Source organism: Eurosta solidaginis, chromosome 2, assembly GCF_040869045.1.
Source record: "Eurosta solidaginis isolate ZX-2024a chromosome 2, ASM4086904v1, whole genome shotgun sequence".
NCBI classification, from domain to species: Eukaryota; Metazoa; Arthropoda; class Insecta; order Diptera; family Tephritidae; genus Eurosta; species Eurosta solidaginis.
The window spans coordinates 202,515,455-202,530,352 of record NC_090320.1 but is presented as its reverse complement, the minus strand read 5'-3'; the positions used below and the strand labels follow the sequence as shown (position 1 = coordinate 202,530,352).

Below are 14,898 nucleotides of genomic sequence, written 5' to 3'. Positions count from 1 at the left end.
TGTGCCCCTTCCGGGAAAACAGCTCCATCACGAGTCGTCTGCGTGAGGTCTTTTTAAATACTTACAAGAATTCGTTTACTACGTTTTAACTTCTGCTTACTTTCAACTTTTTAATTTCAAATTGTCAAGCGTTTAATTAAATACTGTTTAAATATTATTTTAAAATATTGCATATGTTATTTATATTGTACATTATGGCGCATATTCATAGTCGAAATAAAATAGGTTTTAAATTTAGTTGCAGCTTTTTTGACAGATAGCTCATAGAAAAATATGTCAAAAAGCTGCAACTAAATTTAAAACCTATTTTATTTTGACTATGATTATTCGCCTATATCTTTAAATTATGTGTCTGTATATTTGGTCTGTATGATTGTTTAATTTGTAGACTGATAAATAAATAAATTAAATACAAAGTGTACCTAACATTCGAGTCCCCTTCAAAAAACGCGAGTACTCTATAAATAACGTAAGGAATACTCCTTTGGGAGTATAGGACTGCTCCAAATCTAAACTGTATTCATACAAAAAATGTGCTCCAATTAACATTGCGATGTCCTAGGAGAGGAGTAGGTGATCCCACTCTCGCTTTGTTTGTGAGTATTCCATAGAGTACACACGTGAGAGTACTTTCCAAAGTAATTTCACTGTAGTACTCCATGGAGCACCCACAGAGGATCATATGCCAAAGTACTAAAGAGGAATTGTGTCGGAAAGAATTATCGAAGTGAATTTAATTTAAAATGTAAAGTAAATGAAGGGGGGCAATACAACTTTTATATTTTATACTACGAATATTCTTATGTTATTTAGCATTTGCGTGAATAAAGAAACTAATATAATACGCATACGCATACGTGAATAAAGAAACTAATATAATATGTATACATAAAACCAGTGCGCTGTTGCATTTTATCAGAATTGCCAAAGTAAAACTTTATTATTAGTTATTTGCATGCAATATTTTACTTTTGGCAACTCTGTTCTATCGTCATCGTGTCGTGATCACTGTCGTTAAAAAACGAGCAATGATCGGCTGATGGTGGTCCGCAAACGCATTGCAAAGGAGTATTGTTAGAGTACTCCAACATGAAGAACATGGAACACGTAAAGCTGCAGACATTGGTGCTTTATCGGTAACCGTATCGGTAACCTTTTAACAGCTGATTCGACCAACCTTAAGCTGGAGACATTGGTGCTTTCGATTGGTGCAATCGATTATTGGTGCCGCTAAGGTCGTAACCGTATCGTAGCCAACCACGCTTCAAAAAACGCGAGTAGTCCATAAATAGTGTAAGGAATACTCCTTTAGGAGTATGGGAGTGTTCCAAAACTAATCTGTATTCATACAAAAAATGTGCTCCAATTAACATTGCGATGTCCTAGGAGAGGAGTAGGTGATCCCACTCTCGCTTTGTTTGTGAGTATTCCATAGAGTACACACGTGAGAGTACTTCCCAAAGTACTTTCGCTGTAGTACTCCATGGAGCACCCACAGAGGATCATAGAATTATCGGAGTGAATTTAATTTTAAATGAAAGTAAAGGAAAAGGGGCACGACAATTTTTATATTTTGTACTACGAATATTCTTATGTTATTTAGCATTTGCGTGAATAAAGAAACTAATATTTCTCTATAGATAGTATGTATACATAAACCAGTGCGCGGTTTCATTTTATCACAGTTGCCATAGTTAAATTTTATTAACAGTTATTTGTATGCAATATTTTACTTTTGGCAACTCTGTTCGATCGTCATCGTGTCGTGATCACGGTCGTTAAATACGAGCATTGATCGGCTGGTGGTGGTCCGCAAACGCATTGCAAAGGAGTATTGTTAGAGTACTCCAACATGAAGAAAATGGAACACGTAATCCAAGAATTTTTGCAGGGCAATTGGGTTTTGGTTTACCGTCGTAACGATAAACAGCTGATTACGTTAGGGATACGACTACAGCGATACGACAAACACCAGTGACTCCGGCTTAATCCAACAATTTTTGCAGGGTCGCTCTTGCCGCGTTGTAGCAGTTTCGCAGCTTTGATTCTTTTTAATTGCGAGAAGGATCTTTCGGCCACGTGCGTTCGCCGGAACAATTTGTGATAATGTTAGAAAGAGCTATTTCTGTCTGAGTTGCGAATAACGTTACTGTGGTACTGTGGTCACACCGACACTCTCTTAAGGCTCCATTACTGATACTTAGCATAGACTTGACTTGACTTGGAAGTCTGTTGAATTTTGATTTTCTATGTAAGTTCTAAGTGACGTTTACATTTTGAGATGCCATTTGTTTGTTTCCATTTCCTTTTGACATTTTGTCGTACAAATTGACATTTATTTAAAAATAAATTTCAACGCTGATTTTGATGCCAGATTGTATGCGCCAATTGGAGTATAATCGTGGCTAAGTTGCCAAGTTTACGCCAAGACAAGTCAAGTCTATGCTAAGTATCAGTAATGGGGGCTTTACTGTGGGTGTACGTCCATTGGCGTTACGGTTGGGCTACTGCATCCCGACGATGTGATGTGCACACGTTGACACAGCTGTTGTTGGATTGTTAGGTATGCCATTGGAATTTTCCAAATGGGCATTAGCTCCACCAGCAGCAGCAATGCCAACACCTAGCTATTGCTGGCGTAAATCTTTAAATCGGCCAGAAACGCGCGTCGAAAATTGATACTTTTTTAGCTGATGCCATTTGATAAAATGAGTTTTTCTCGGTTTGTCTGCAACAAGTTCATCGACATTTACATTTTAGTAACAGTTATTTTAAGCAGTAAGTTTCAGCTGTGCCAAATTAAACAGTTATTCTAAGTAGTAATTCATAACGCATAATTTGTCTTATTTAATAATAAAAATCGAATATTTTTGCAGAAAATTAACAATTATAAAAATTTTACTTTTAGACCTGAATAAATACATTTTGCTAGGAATATTTGTGTTTAATGTTTTTTCGGTGTGGCAACCGTGAACACAGCTCCAGTTTACATTTTTTTCCTAAACATCTTAAAACTACTTTGTAAATGGTAAATTTTAACATCGAACTGGAAAGTGAGCATTGGACATATTTCCTCAAGATTGCTATAAAAAATTGCAATATTAGCATTTATACGAATTTAAATAGTATGAAATTTCCTTCATAAGGGATTATTATGAACTAGCTGCAAGAGGAAAGTTGCGTTTATGAGAAGCTAGTAAACAACTCAAAAGAACTATTATAGTACATTTATGGTAATCCTGGATCCAAAACGCATCTTTTGTATTGAAAGTGTCATGCTGTCGTATAGAAATAGTATATATATATTGTGTGTGCATAACTGAAAACATTAAACATTATGGAGTGGACCAGGGAAAAAACACTTGCACTCATAAACGAATATCGAAAACGACGAGGTCTTTGGGATATGACACATGATGATTATCGTAAGAAAGACGTAAAACAAAATCTTCTGATTGAGGTCAGTAGCTGCCTAGGAGGTAATATACCAGTCGGAGAGATAGAAAAAAAATTCCACACTTTACGGACACAATATCACCGAGAAATAAATCGAATGAAGCGTAAAGAGCCCTATAATTCTAAATGGTTTGGTTTCAAAAACTTGCAATTTCTAAGTTCTCCAATGGCACGCCGTTTGTCAAGGGGTCGTATCAAAAATGAAATAACGGAGGATGGTACTGTCACCTCTAAATATATCGTAAAAGACTCTACAATCCACCAACATGAAAATAGTGGAAGCTCTGCGAATTCAAGTAACATAAATGAGGAATTTTTAACAATACATCAAAAGCCTACTATTACTATAGAAACATTTCCAAAAAAAAGACGAAATTCAAGCCGTTCCCGTGCTCTGGAAAAGCTTATTGAAGAGACTACCAAAGATGTTGAGGATATTGACGATAAAACCAAAATGTCCATTTCAATAGGGCAACAAAATTATAATAGCGATCTGCACTCAGAGGAGGAAATTCATCATACCAGGAATAATACGGAGTCACAACCAATCGTTGAAGTAGAACACCCCATGGAATCGATTCAGTTACATGGAGATGAAGAAGACGAAATTGTTTATCCACAGTCATCCGGAGGGGACGGCTGCGAAAGTGGTTCACATAATCGAACAATTCTACATCAGGGTCCGATACGTACTCGTATTATTAAAATACACCGGAGTGACAATTGTAATGAAACAGAGTTTTATGATGATGAAACAGAGCATAAAGAAAGTAAACACATTTTCTACGATACAGCTGGACAACAACATACTGCTACTATAGTGTCGTCAAACCCATCAAGTGTTTCACATCAAGCAAATGCTTTGACTCCTACCAAACAAAAACTAAGGCAAAATAAACGGCTTAGTCAACTTCACGGGAGAATTTCGGACGACAGCATTAATGCAAAGGCAGTACCACAAGTTTTACATTCTTCCGGAGCAGTACGGGATGAGTTTACTACATATGGGGAGTATGTATCTAATGAAATGCGTAACATAACGAATCGAGAAGTACTACTTGGACTCAAACATAAAATCAATACTGCACTTTTTGAGGCACAAATGGCTGAACTGCAGAAGTAAAATGAGACTGGTGGAATATATCCGTTTAAACGACCGAGAAAAAGCCGGTGTCAGATTCAAAGTTTTTTTTATACCTTTCATGAAAGTGAAATGGTTTACATATTTAGTTTGTCGCGAATCTTAAAACTGTAAGTCCTTAAAGGAAAAGGGATAGCCCACCAATAAATATACCAAAATTATCAGGATGACGAGCTGAGTTATTTAGACGTGTCCGTGTGTCAATCTGTGCGTCCGTCCGTCTGTCTGTTTGAACGCAAATTAGTCCCTCAATTTTTGAGATATCTTGAGGAAATTTGGTGTGCTGGTATATTTGGGTGTGCGGTTGATCATTTATCGGAGCCGACCAGATCGGGCGACTATAGCATATACCCCCAATGCAGCCGATTTTTCGAAAAAGAGGGTTTTTGTCATTATTCCTAATTTTAACAGCTAGAAGATTGAAATTTCACGGGATGATTACATATAAGGCATACATTGTTGTCTGATAAAGTCGGCGAGATCAGTCGTATATACATATAATATATATTCCATACAACCTATTGCAAGGTTTAACGTAATTTCTTCATTTTAATAGCTAGAAGCTTGATAGTATTGTAATGAATTCAGGGAAATTCTGCTTATTTGAAACGTTCTGCTAACGTTCGAATCGCTAAACTGTTTAATATATCACTCCAATATTTAGTATTGCAAACTGGTCTTTATTTAGATTACTTTGGGAGTCGTACTTAACAATTAAACTTCACAACCCATAGCGTGCTTAAATCGAAACTGAAACCTGATTACTCAGCTTGCGCAGCTTTTGTACTCTCCGTTGATTCGTTCGCATATTTCTCCTAAGGTATTGTATTGTATTGTATTGTATTGTATTGTATTTTATTAAACATTTTCCAGATGCATACTTATTAACCTAAGATTACAATATTACATTAAATAATTTCAAATTACTATGCAGCATAGGAAAAGTATATGGCATTTTTTATATTAAAGTTTAACATAGTTCTAAATGCCAGTCCTAGCTTTGGTATATTGTTTTGTGTGGGGTGTACAAAAATAAAAATTTCATAAAGAGTTTAAGTTATACATTAAATTAAATCATCAAAGATATGAAAGAGAATCAATACTAAATATTTGCAGCTTCCTAAGGTATGTACGGTTTATAGGGTCATCCTCAGCATCGTTTCTAATTCATAGTGATTATAACCAAAAAGATACAGCTTAACTTCTTTTCTAAATAAGTTGACATTTCTTATTACCTGTACAGTGGGAGGAAGGGAGTTGAAAAATTTGCACGACGTGTATGTGTAAAAACTTCTAAAGTGCGACGTCCTAGTATGCGGAATTTGTACCATCGGAAGTAGATTTCTTCGTAAGTTGTAGACTTCCGAAGGAAAGCTTTCCAGGTAGCCACACCGTATAAAGAATGTTTTTAAAACTTTGTAAAGATAGAGATGTCGACACGGAAATATATCTAGTTTCCTAAAATATAGCATAGAGTGAGACCTATAGTTTGCACTACAGATTCGCCTTATAACCCCCTTTTGAATTGTTACCACTGCTGACAGCTTATTAGCCGAAGCGCCGCCCCAGCATGTGATACCATATTGCAGTTTAGATTGAAATATTCCGTAGTAAACTGTTTTTAAAGTGGATATTGAACATAACTTTTTCAGACGATAAAAGTGACGAGTGGTATATAGAAAGTATTTTTTTAGAGCATTAATGTGCTCAGACCAACTCAAGCGGTTGTCTATTATAATTCCTAGATACTTGAAATTCTCAACAACTTCAACCCTGAAGCAGCTCTCACTACAGTTTCTATTACAATCAAAAGATCTCATCGCGTCACTTTGAGTGCACGCTATATGGTGCATGTTAAAGCGAGAGCACACTGCGGAGTGAAATATGACATCATAACTTGGTTGTTCTTTGAGAACATGACTGAAATACATAAGTCTAGTTTTACTACTTACAATCAGTTTGTGTGAAGCGAACCAGGTTCGTAACAAATGTATATCATGGTTAATGTCACATATTAATTCAAAGTAATTCGGTGTACTGTACGCAATTGCAAGATCGTCTGCAAAGGCAGTGGCCTTGCCTCTCAATGGAAGCTTAAATATTGAATTAATATAGACCAAGAACAATATTGGACCAAGAACTGAGCCTTGGGGAACACCCAGATTAACAAGCTGTAAGCTACTGTAGCTACATTCTACTTTAACTTTTTGTGTTCTGCCCGATATATACGATTTAAGCCACTTATGCATAACACCGCGGAATCCTGCACTATATAATTTATCCAATAGTAGGTCTAGACGTTTAACCTAGAACTTTTGTATCTCCTGATTGGTTACCATCTATATACATGTATATTTTTAGTTTATGTTTATCTTATAGCCATATGCGGGTGTATGTGTGAGTAACTACTTCGGCTGATAATTACATGTTTTTGTGAGATGTCTCTTCGTTGCCTTGTATGTATGTGTGTAAATGATTATTGATTTGTTCATGTACACAAGAGTGGCAGCTTGATTTATTGTTGTTGTGCCTTTATTTAGTAGCAGCACAGTGATGCTAATTTTCGTCACAGTATGTTTGCAGGTTTTATATATTTTTGAAATTTCAACACATTCAGCTCCATTCATGAAAGGTTTCAGGGGCCCTATTCGCCAACAGTGAGGCCCCTATTATGAGACAAATTCGATCTTCGACTGTGGTGGAAAGAGCTGTCCGAACCTGCAAAAATCGTTGGATTACGTGTTCCATTTTCTTCATGTTGGAGTACCTAACAACATTCCTTTGCAATGCGTTTGCGGACCACCATCAGCCGATCATTGCTCGTTTTTTAACGACAGTGATCACGACACGATGACGATCGAACAAAGTTGCCAAAAGTAAAATATTGCATGCAAATAACTAATAATAAAATTTTACTTTGGCAACTCTGATAAAATGCAACAGCGCACTGGTTTTATGTATACATACTAAAGTATGTATAGAGAAATATTAGTTTCTTTATTCACGCAAATGCTAAATAACATAAGATTATTCGTAGTATAAAATATAAAAGTTGTATTGCCCCTCTTCATTTACTTTCATTTTAAATTAAATTCACTTCGATAATTCTTTCCGACACAATTCCTCTTTAGTACTTTTGCTCCATGGAGTACTACAGTGAAAGTACTTTGGAAAGTACTCTCACGTAGGTACTCTATGGAATACTCACAAACAAAGCGAGAGTGGGATCACCTACTCCTCTCCTAGGACATCGCAATGTTAATTGGAGCACATTTTTTGTATGAATACAGATTAGATTTGGAACAGTCCTATACTCCCAAAGGAGTATTGCTTACATTATTTATAGAGTAATCGCGTTTTTTGAAGGGGAACGAATTTTTATTCGGTATTATGACATTCGATCAAGACTAGTGTCAATGTTCGATAAATTCAACCGTTCAGAAAAGCACATTCCCATGATCTGTCAAATAAAATAAAAGCAAAATTATTTATTATGAAGAAAAAAGTTTAAGTACTGGAACTAGCCATAAGTATAAAACGCTGAAATGAATTTCAACGCGTAATTGTACCTGAACCTGTTGTTACATGTGTTAAAAACTAAACTTCATAATGACCATAGAAGCGTTCATGGACTTGCTATCCAGTAAAGATGAATGGCTGCAACAATGCACAAGAGCCAAGTCTATTCCAACCATTTTGAAATTGGCAACAATTCTCACATTTTGCGCTAGGGATTGTCTCAGCTGAGCACCGGGTACGAGAATGCACTCGGCATTTTTTCCACCTAATCCTTTCTGCAAGTTCGTTTTGTTATAAGCGGATTTTGTCCAATTATTGAAATCAGTGATCCAACCAGTTGTTTTGTATTCACCACCTTGGACCTACATATATGTAGGGTTCGTAAAATATATTGACTAAATTATTTATATTTAATTTTGTTATTATGTTACTTTGAACTTTGTAATTTTAATATGTTTTACAATATTTTAATTTTCAATATTAATTTTACTATTTTCAAAAATTTTCATAATTATTCAATTTTGCATCATGAAAATATAACATTTTCTTTTAATAATTTTTTTGTGGATATTAATTTAATTAAAAATTAAGCATCCTACACTATATAAAAAAAAAATGTAAGGCGCGATAACCTCCGAAGAGATCTAAGGCCGAGCTTCTCTTCCAATTTGCGTCGTGCTCCTCTTGATTTTCCCTACAAATTGGCCGGACGGGACCTACATGATTTTATGCCGACTCCGAACGGCATCTGCAAGGCAGATGAGTTTTCACTGAGAGCTTTTCATGGCAGAAATACACCCGGAGCGCTTGCCAAACGCTGCCGAGGGGCGACCCCGCTTAGACAAATTTTCTTCTAATTGAAAAACCTTATTTCTAAAATTTTTGATGTTGCTTTGCCCGGGGTTTGAACCCAGGGCATCCGGTGTGGTAGGCGGAGCACGCTACCATCACACCACGGTGGCCGCCGTTTGTTCAGTTTGAAATTACTATTCCGTAGGAAAAAAGTAGAAGATAAACACAAAAAAATTATTAACAATTTTCTTCTAATTCGATACAGCGTCGACAACAAATTTCTATTCGCTTCAAAATTAGATACAGAACGAAAATTTCAACAGAGATTAGATGTCATAATACCAATTTTTAATAAAATGCTCATAATAGGGGCCTGAGTTTTGAAATTCTAATTATGTAAAGCAAAACTGTGAACAAAAAACTCACTGCTAAAAACTTCGTGAGTTTTCTTGGCAGCCAGTGTAAACTATTGTGACACTCATAACTCATACGCACTGTTGCAGAATGACTTTTTTGTTTTCATGGCGTTTGATGAATATTTTCTCACTGACATAAGACTTTCATTCAGCGTTCATTCAGCAAAACAATGTGCACAATAATTTACAGAATCGCATGAAAATTTAAAGTGTAAATTGTGTGTGCAAATGAGTTTTCAATGAGTGTACATTTTTCAGTTTTCACAGTTAGGGAATTGACCCCCAGGAATAGAAAATATTTTTCAAACGCAGTAAATATTGAAGTTTTTAATCAAAAATCAATTTTATAATCCAAAAAAAGTAGTTTGAATATAAAATTATGAATTTAAATGAGTTATGCCTGTGTCAGTGCGAGTTTAAACTCTAGTTAAAGTTGATTAGAGTTTAACCTTGACACTTTGTTCGATAACATTAAATTTTGGTGCTCATCTCAGCTTAAGCGGCCGAAGTGGCAAGGTTAAACTCTTGTCAACTTTAACTGCAGTTTATACTCGCACTGAAAAACCGGGCATAAGGTGTCCTAAGTGTTTTGTACAAAGATGTTTGAACATAAAGATGTTACATGCGCGAACTTTAGTGCAAATCAGCGGCGCTTCACAAAATTCTAGTAGGACACAGAGACAATTTAAAGTAGATGCATGCGCGGAAACTAGTGTGAGGCAACATATAAGACACATTCACCACACACCACTGCATATCTATACCCTGTCCGACCCAAAAATGTCCGCTAAAAACGTTGGCGATATCAGTTAAAAAAAATATATGTTATCGCCAAATGAAAATTTTTTAGTAGGTCATGAAAGAAACCTTAAAAATCAAAGGCGAAAAAAAGTAAAAAAAATGAAATTCCGCAGCCTCGAAAATTATTTTTTTGGGTATGCGTAGTGGAACTTTTTTTCCTGAGCCCAAATCCTATCGAAAAATCGATGGCGCGATATCGGTTAATAAATCGACCCAGTCTATTATACACTATGGCTAACAGAGGTTTGTGTCTCCGCTTTTCGGAACAACATGTTCTGTAGCTAGTTGCCGCTAGATGAGTCTCCTAAGCATTACCTAAGTGAGGATAGGCGTTTATTTTACGCGCAAACGTAGTCGTATATACATATGTACATACGTGTAAAAAAACACGGCTATAGTTATAATATTTCTAAACGTATAGTAAAATCTACTCCGATCGTAGTAGAACTCAAAGGCAGTTCTGTATAATAGGCAACCCCCAAAAATATGCATGCCGAAATTATCAGAACAAGGGATAACGTCAACGGTATGACAACACCCGAATCACCTTAATATTCATTTCATCATGGTTGGAGGCCAAATTTTTTCAATCATTTATATTATATACTAGTACCCGGCTTACTTCGTTACGCCGCAAACAGTAAATCTATTCCCGCATTGTCTTCCACACTGGAGCAGACCTTATCGTATACTACTCGTTGCTCATTAGTTTGATTTAGCTCATATTCTGATAAAAAGTGGTGCAGGTCAAGGGTATTGTTTGTTATTTCGCACATTGTAGAAACGGGGTGTAAGTCTGATTTAGTGCGGTTAGGTTCAGGCAAACCGAAATCATTTATACCTTTCTCTGCGTATGAAAACACCAAATTATCAAGAAGAATAAGGCCTGTTTAAAAATGTCTTCAGTAAAGTCCATTTTATTCTGGCGCACATTATGCAAAATATTTTCACATAAATTTTTGCAGGACAAATTCCATAAATCTGTTGGATCAGAAATTTCGCAATAAATAAGCATAATAGAAAAGAGCTCTCTAATTTTGTGCGCGCTCTCAGAGACGGTGGCATCAAACAATATATTCTTCCAATGACTATCATCCTGCAGTATTAGTCGTACCTGGCAAGCTGCTCGATATGTTGGATATAGTTGACCATCTACTCGACGTAAATCAGTGAAAGATGTCGGTCCTCGAACATGATGTAGTAGTAGTCGAAGATAAAAACATTCTGAGTAATTGGGATGTAGGGTACATACCCTACCCAAAGTCAAAGTCATTTGTGGTGGTTCCTGCAATACTTGTTCGATATTACTCGGTGTGAAATAAACCCTTTGTCCTTTTTCTAAGTGAACAGATAGATTTACAACCGTTGGAAATCGCTCATGAACCGAAAATCCCAGTAATCTCCAAATACTTTCTGATGTGCTTATATATCTGCCATTCAAACAATTTTGCACGTCGTCCTTATTATCTTGAACGGAAAATGTCGCTGCGTCGCTACTTTGTTGACATACTTACAAGTATATTTTATTGATTGCGCTGAATGACAGTACTCTACATTTATGTGAGCGGAGAAACATCTGGAAAGAACGGGGCAATATGGAACGATCCATCGGCTGTCGACGTTGTCCCATTAGAAAGTACATGGGTATAGCCACCGTCCGCTCAAGACCTTCTTCTATATTTTAGATATCCATCTTCCCCGGTCTGCGTATGCTGTAGGTGGTCGCGTGGGTATCGTTTTGAACATCGTCCATTCAACATACAGGGCGATGATAAATGATCGACCCCACATCGCCCGTGGATCATATTTTCAGTAATTAATTATCATACAACATCGGATCTTCGTCTTTATTTGGAATTTCCGCTGATATAATGCGATCCATGACATCGGGAAGAATTTTATCTATTAGCGAAATTAAAATATGTGCGTGAGGTAAAGCTCGCTTTTGCCATTCCACAGTAAACATATGGCATCTAACTTTTCCAAAAATATCTTGTTTTTTAATTAAACTCATGAGTTGGTGTAGTTTGATATGGAATAATCTTAACACAATGTCATGGCGCCGACTTGGTCGTTGATTAGGAAACAGTTCGTTTTTGATTTCACTCCACTCTGGATTGCATGTGAATGTAATAAATAAGTCAGACCTTCCATAATGATGGACATTTAAGAGGACGTCTTGTGTACGTTCATGCAAATATCGAGGCGATCCAGTAAATGAAGACGGCAAAATTACTAACTGACCAATATTTTCAGGATTGCAATCCTCATTAACAGTATCCCTTAGATGTATATACATAATTACCTGCACGCAACGTCTTTTGGTGTGCCCTTCTAAAATTCAACCTTTTGGTCATCAGTTTAGCAGCCATGTCCACACAGTATCGGTTAAAGAGATATCCATATCTCAAAAAACTCGTGCATTTGCCAAGAGCGAAATGACGCACTCCTTTGGCTGTGAGTATAAGTGTCTCTTTAGTGATTTTGTTGGCCCGCTATAGCTTGGGTTTGGCCATCGAAAGTGTTACGCTTGCATTATTTGGGGGTTTTCATCAACTTTATCCGAAAAATAAAGAGCTTTAATTTGTGAAAATGGAAAAAATAAAAAGCGCAGGGTGTTTATTTGCGTCAATACTTTCTTAAAAAAAATTCATAAAAATCGGTTTGGTACTTCTTGAGATTACAAACAAACATTGCCCATATAAGCATTTTTATACCTTTCATGAAAATGAAATGGTATATTAATTTCGTCACGAAACCGAAAATTGTAAGTCCTTAAAGGAAAATAGATAGACCCACCATTAAGTATACCGAAATAATCAGGTTGAAGAGCTGAGTTGATTTAGCCATGTCCGTCTGTCCGTCTGTCCGTCTGTCTGTTTGTATGCAAACTAGTCCCTCAATTTTTGAGATATCTTGATAAAATTTGGTGAGCGGGTGTATTTGGGTGTCCGATTAGACATTTGTCGGAACCGACCGGATCGGACCACTATAGCATATATCCTCAATACAACCGATTTTTCAGAAAAAGAGGATTTTTGTAATATCTTACCCAATTTAACAGATTGAAGCTTCAAACTTCACCATATACTTTCGTATATTGCACATATTGTTGCCTGAAAAAATTGATGAGATCGGTCGTATATATAGTATATATCCCCCACAACCGATTGTTCAGATAAGGAACTTTTCGTAATTACTGCCCCATTTTAAGAGCTAGAGGCTTCAAATTTCAACGAATGCTTAGGTATATAGCATATATTGTTGTCTGAAAAAATCATAAAGATCGGTGGTATATATAGTATATATATGGTGGTATATATAGTATATATATATATATTTTTGGAAAATTTAACCCCATTTTAACAGCTAGAAGCTTCAAATTTCACCGAATACTTACGTATATAGCATATATTGTTGTCTGAAAAAATCATAGAGATCTGTTGTATATATAGTATATATCTCATACAACCGATTGTTCAGATAAGAAACTTTTCGCAATTTCTACCCCATTTTAACAGCTATAAGCTTCAAATTTCACCGATTGCTTACGTATATAGCATATATTGTTGGCTAAAAAAATCATAGAGATCGGTTGTATATATAGTATATATCTCATACAACCGATTGTTCAGATAAGAAACTTTTCGCAATTTCTACCCCATTTTAACAGCTATAAGCTTCAAATTTCACCGATTGCTTACGTATATAGCATATATTGTTGTCTGAAAAAATCATAGAGATCGGTTGTATATATAGTATATATCTCATACAACCGATTGTTCAGATAAGAATCTTTTCGCAATTTCTACCCCATTTTAACAGCTACAAGCTTCAAATTTCACCAAATGCTTACGTATATAGCATATATTGTTGTCTGAAAAAATCATAGAGATCGGTGGTATATATAGTATATATCTCATACAACCGATTGTTCAGATAAGAAACTTTGCGCAATTTCTGCCCGTTTTAACAGCTAGAAGCTTCAAATTTCACAAAATGCTTACGGATATAGCATATATTGTTGTCTGAAAAAATTATAGAGATCGGTGGTATATATATTATACACTTCATACAAACTGTCATTTTTGCCCCTTTTTTACGGCTAGAAGCTCCAAAATTCATCAAATTTCATCAAATAGTTACTTTTACGTCATATATTTTTGAAATACGTGATTCGTAGTCATAGTTTTTACATGCAGACCACAAAAATCGTGAAGCTTTGCATCCTCACACAGATTACCTACCTATTTTTATACCTTTCATGAAAATGAAATGGTATATTAATTTCGTCACGAAACCGAAAATTGTAAGTCCTTAAAGGAAAATAGATAGACCCACCATTAAGTATACCGAAATAATCAGGTTGAAGAGCTGAGTTGATTTAGCCATGTCCGTCTGTCCGTCTGTCCGTCTGTCTGTTTGTATGCAAACTAGTCCCTCAATTTTTGAGATATCTTGATAAAATTTGGTGAGCGGGTGTATTTGGGTGTCCGATTAGACATTTGTCGGAACCGACCGGATCGGACCACTATAGCATATATCCTCCATACAACCGATTTTTCAGAAAAAGAGGATTTTTGTAATATCTTACCCAATTTAACAGATTGAAGCTTCAAACTTCACCATATACTTTCGTATATTGCACATATTGTTGCCTGAAAAAATTGATGAGATCGGTCGTATATATAGTATATATCCCCCACAACTGATTGTTCAGATAAGGAACTTTTCGTAATTACTGCCCCATTTTAAGAGCTAGAGGCTTCAAAT

At 35.9% G+C, this 14,898-nt stretch overlaps 1 protein-coding gene across 1 annotated transcript; it reads left to right on the top strand.

The window, feature by feature from the left end:
- The first annotated feature begins 2,954 nt into the window (after positions 1 to 2,954).
- Positions 2,955 to 4,764, top strand: LOC137240518 (uncharacterized). The gene has a single exon (XM_067766922.1). It carries the CDS (start codon positions 3,338 to 3,340, stop codon positions 4,577 to 4,579), a length of 1,242 nt encoding a protein of 413 aa, XP_067623023.1. The 5' UTR covers positions 2,955 to 3,337; the 3' UTR covers positions 4,580 to 4,764.
- The last annotated feature ends 10,134 nt before the right edge of the window (positions 4,765 to 14,898 follow it).